Source organism: Nicotiana tomentosiformis, chromosome 2 (genome assembly GCF_000390325.3).
Source record: "Nicotiana tomentosiformis chromosome 2, ASM39032v3, whole genome shotgun sequence".
Lineage (NCBI taxonomy): Eukaryota > Viridiplantae > Streptophyta > Magnoliopsida > Solanales > Solanaceae > Nicotiana > Nicotiana tomentosiformis.
Window position 1 is genome coordinate 184,099,154 of NC_090813.1, and position 4,777 is coordinate 184,103,930.

Sequence of the window (4,777 nt, forward strand, 5' to 3'; positions counted from 1 at the left end):
AAATCACTCTACTGGGAACATAGTCTATAGAGCTGCTCCACTCAACCCTCGGCAACCCAGCATCGCCAACGTCATGGTCTTAGCGTGACAATCTAGAACAACATGACATGGAGACAGCCAATCCATACCCAAAATTACGTCAAAATCGACCATACTAAGCAACAAGAGATCTACTCTGGTCTCCAGACTCCCAATAGTCACCACACATAACCGATATACACAGTCTACAATAATAGTATCGCCCACTGGAGTGGACACATGAACAAATGAAACTAGAGACTCACGGGGCATATCCAGATAATGAGCGGAATACGAGGACACATATGAATAAATGGAAACAGGATCAAATAATACGGAGGCGTCTCTATGACAAACTGAGACAATACCTGTAATCACAACATCCGAAGCAATGGCATTTGGTCTGGCAGGAAGAGCATAGAAACTGGCCTGGACGCCCCCTGATCGGCCTCCCCCTCTCGGGCGACCCCTAGCTGACTGGGCTCCACCCCGAGCTGGCTGAGCTGGTGGTGAAGAAACTGGTGCTGATGTTAGAGACTGGCTCCTCTGCTGAGCCGGACCTCCCGTAAGGCAGGGACAATGCCTCCTGATGTGGCCAAACTCTCCACACTCATAACAACTCCCCGGTGCTGGTGCTGGGGGACTGAAGGGAGCCCCGAGCACCGGGATAACTGGTAGAAAGACCTAGCATAGACGAACCCTGACCCGATGGAGCACGGGACAAACTCTGAGCTGGGAGGGCACTGAGAGATGAATGGCCCTGCTGATAACCGTGTGAACCATGGCCAGATGATGCACCGCGGTGAACTGGGCGAGCCGTCTGAGCATGTCTGAAATGATGACCCCTACCGTGATGGAACTGCCCCCAGAAGGAACACCGCTAAATCTACCCTGTCCACGAGGCCTCTTGGCCTCTCTCTCTCAACCTGCTCCTAGTTGCGAACCATCTCAATCTGACGAGCAATGTTGACAACCTCATCAAAAGTAGCACCAGACTCTCTCTCTCTCTCTCTCGTCATAAGCAATCGTGGTTGAAAAGTGAGGCCATCTATAAACCTCTTGATCCTCTCCCTGTCTGTGGGAACCAACCAGATAGCATGACGGCCTAACTCTGAAAATCTCATCTCATACTGCGTTGCAGACATATCATCCTGACGAAGCTGCTCAAACTGCCTACGCGACTCCTCTCTGTGGGACTGTGGCACGAACTTCTCCAGGAATAGACCGGAGAACATCTGCCATGTAAGGGGTACTGCGCCGACCGGCCTACGCCTCTCATAAGCCTCCCACCAACTGAAGGCAGCCCGAGAGAACTGAAAAGTAGTGAACGAGACCCCACTGGCCTCTAGAATACCTGTTGTACAGAGTATCCTCTGACACCTGTCCAAGAAGCCCTGTGCATCCTCTCCCTCGGTACCACTGAAAGATGGAAGCTGGAATCTCCCAAACCTCTCCAATCGACGTTGCTCATCATTATGCATAACATGAATCACATAATCCTGAGCAGTTGCAATCGGATGGGCTGGTGGTGCCCCTGGTGTCTGGAATCCCTGTACCACTTGCTCTGGTGTGCGGGCGGCGGGAGTCTGAGCACCTCCCCCGGCCTGAGAAGTGGCTGCTGCGGCCGGAACAGAGACTGCCTGAGCAAGACTGGTACACGCGGTCAGAATCTGAGCTAAGGCCTCCTGAAGGCCTGGAATCACAATAGGCATAGGTGATGCCTGAGCTGGTCCCACCGGCTCATCCACAACTGGAGCTAAGGGTGGCAAGTGGGCCGGTCCAGGGCCGGGATCGGCCCGGAACCGCGGGCCAAATGGGCCAGACCATTTGGCCCGGTTTTATTGGGCCTGGGCCGATCCTATGATTTGGGCCCGCCAGCCCGGGACCATTTAGCCCGCCAGGGACCGGGATCGGCCCGGGACCAGATCGGTCCCTTAGCGGGCCAAACGGTCCCAACAGCTATTTTTTTTTTAATTTTTTTTTTAAAATATAGCTGCTGGGCTGTCAAAAATAGTCGTTGACTATTTATAAAATAGCCATTTAACCCCCCTAACTTTATTTTAATCCTAAACTTTTTATAATTATACTTTTTTCCGATCCGCAAGACTCTACTAAACCTGCTCATGACTCGTGAGACCTATGTGACCTAGGCTCTAATACCAACTTGTCACGACCCAAAATCTAACCCGTCGTGATGGTGCCTATTGTGATACTAGGCAAGTAGACATTTCCAAAAAACACTTTCAATATTTAACAAAAATGAATTAATACATTTAAAATAACCGTAGTTTTTCATAAAAACGGGCCAAAACCCAAAACATAAGTGCGGAAAAAATAGCCCGACATCAGGGTGTCACTGAGTCATGAGCATCTAGATATCCAGTCTAATACAAACGGTGTCTAAGTATCAATATAGAAAAGAGAAAAAACATAGAAGGAGAGACAAGGTCTGTGGACGCTGACAGCTACCTCGTAGTCTCTGATACTCGATCGCGCACGAACTCAACGACCTCTGTGATCAAACACACCTGGATCTGCACATGAAGTGCAGGGTGTAGCATGAGTACAATCAACTCAGCAAGTAACAAAAATAAATAAGGAACTAAGAAGGTAGTGACGAGCTATACAAATACAGTTCATTTTCAATAATTCTAGCAAAGAGTAGACATGCTTTCAAATCCGGCAGTTCAAGTTAAATCAGTTTATATAGTTACAGTGCAGGTAATCCGGATATAGAATCTTTTAGAAATTTCATAACAATGACATATAACAACTAAGTGCATCAACAAATGAAAAACAAGTACAGCCTCTCAGGGCAACATTCACTCAACTCGTCAAAACAGCTCAATCACTCGGCTCTCAGCTCTCAGTACTCACACTCAATAGGTAATTGAGCTCACTGGGGGTGTGCAGACTCCAGAGGGGTTCCTTTCAGCCTAAGCGCTATATCACTGCGGCGTACAACCCGACCCAATCATATAAGTAGCCATAAGGCTCGTTGCGGTGTGCAACCTGATCCACAATCCATAAATAGCCATAAGGCTCATTGCAGCGTAAAACTCGATCCATATACCCTCACATAGCTTACAGCTCGTCACTCAGGCCCTACCTCAACCACTGACCTCTCCAGCTCCTCGGGCTCACAAAATATCATAATAATCATCTCAAACAGAGAATACAACAAGTATCAACAAGAAATGAGAGGGAATAGAGATATAACACACAAGTAAGACTGTGACTGAGTACAAGACAACAATTAACAGTCAATTCAACAAGTATACGACCGTTGCGGGTCCCAATAGAGATATCATATGGCCTAAGCATGGTTTCTAACATGAAAGGCAGTCAATTTCTCAAAGACAAGGAAACACAAGTAATAACAATGGCTATTCGACTTTACAGTCTCACGGGACGGACCAAGTCACAATCCCTCGCGGTGCACGCTCACATGCCCGTCACCTAGCATGTGCGTCACCTCCAAACACTCACATCATACCAATTCTCGGGGTTTCATACCCTCAAAACCAGATTTAAGACTGTCACTTACCTCAAACTGCGCAAAATTCTACTCCGCAATGCATTTTCCCCTCGAATCAGTCTCCAAATGCCCCGAATCTAGCCACAAGCAGTACGAGATAATTATTATAGGCTAAAGGAATCAATCCACAAGAAAAATACAAAATTACAAGCCAAAATCCAAAATTGGTCAAAAGCCGGTCCCGAGCCCATGTCTCGAAATCTGACAAAAAGTCACAAAACCCAAAAGCCCATTCACTCACGAGTCCAACCATACCAAATTTATCCAAATCTGATGTCAAAATCCCAATCAAAACCCAAAATCTTAGTTGAAGAATTGTTTCCCATTTTCCCCTAATTTTTAACCCAAATCTGAAATTTAATGATGAAATTAATGATAGATTAGTGGGATATAACCAAAATCAAGTGTAGAATCATTATCCAATCGATGTATCTGAAAATCTCTCGAAATCTCATCCAAATTCGAACTCCCAAATTCAAGTTTTGATTAAAATGGCCAAACCTTATTTTTAAATCTTTATATTTGCCCAGTCAATTCCTTCTTCGCGAACGCGATCAAAACCTCTCGCGAACGCAATCAAAACCTCTCGCGAACACGTACCTTTCACTAGCGGATCCTACGCGAACGCGGGACCCTCTTCGCGAACGCGTAGCCTCGGGGTTCCACATCTTCGCGAACACGGGAACCACATCGCGAACACGAAGAGTAACTCAGCTGGCCTTCCCAGATGCCTTACGCGAACGCGAGAACTCCCTCGCGAAAGCGATGAAGAAAATGTCTGCAACAAAACACCAGAAAATCTGCTATCTTCCAAAGTCCAAAAGTGATCCGTTAAGCATCTGAAACTCACCCGAGGTCCCTGGGACCTCAACCAAACATATCAACCAATCCTAAAATACCATACAAACTTAGTCTAGCCTTCGAATCACTTAAAACAACATCAAAACACCAATTACACCCGGATTCAAGCCTTAAGAACTTCTAAACTTTCGACTCCGAAACCTACAAAACCACGTCCGATTGACCTCAAATTTTGCACACAAGTCATATTCAACATTGGGGACCTATTCCAACTTCCATAATTGGAATCCGACCCTGATATCAAAAAGTCAACCCCCCGGTCAAACTTTCCAAAATTCGACTTTCGCCATTTCAAGCCTAAATTAGCTACAGACCTCAAATTCACAGTCCGGACATGCTCCCAAGTCTAAAATCACCCAA

At 46.6% G+C, this 4,777-nt stretch overlaps 1 protein-coding gene across 1 annotated transcript; it reads right to left on the bottom strand.

Annotated features, from left to right (window-relative positions):
* Positions 1–950: 950 nt before the first annotated feature.
* On the bottom strand, positions 951–1,499 carry LOC138906229 (uncharacterized). Its single transcript, XM_070194760.1, has 2 exons — positions 1,399–1,499; positions 951–1,311 (listed from the first exon to the last, which is right to left on the bottom strand). The coding sequence occupies exons 1-2, from the start codon at positions 1,497–1,499 to the stop codon at positions 951–953; spliced, it is 462 nt and encodes a 153-aa protein (XP_070050861.1).
* Between the last annotated feature and the right edge of the window lie 3,278 nt (positions 1,500–4,777).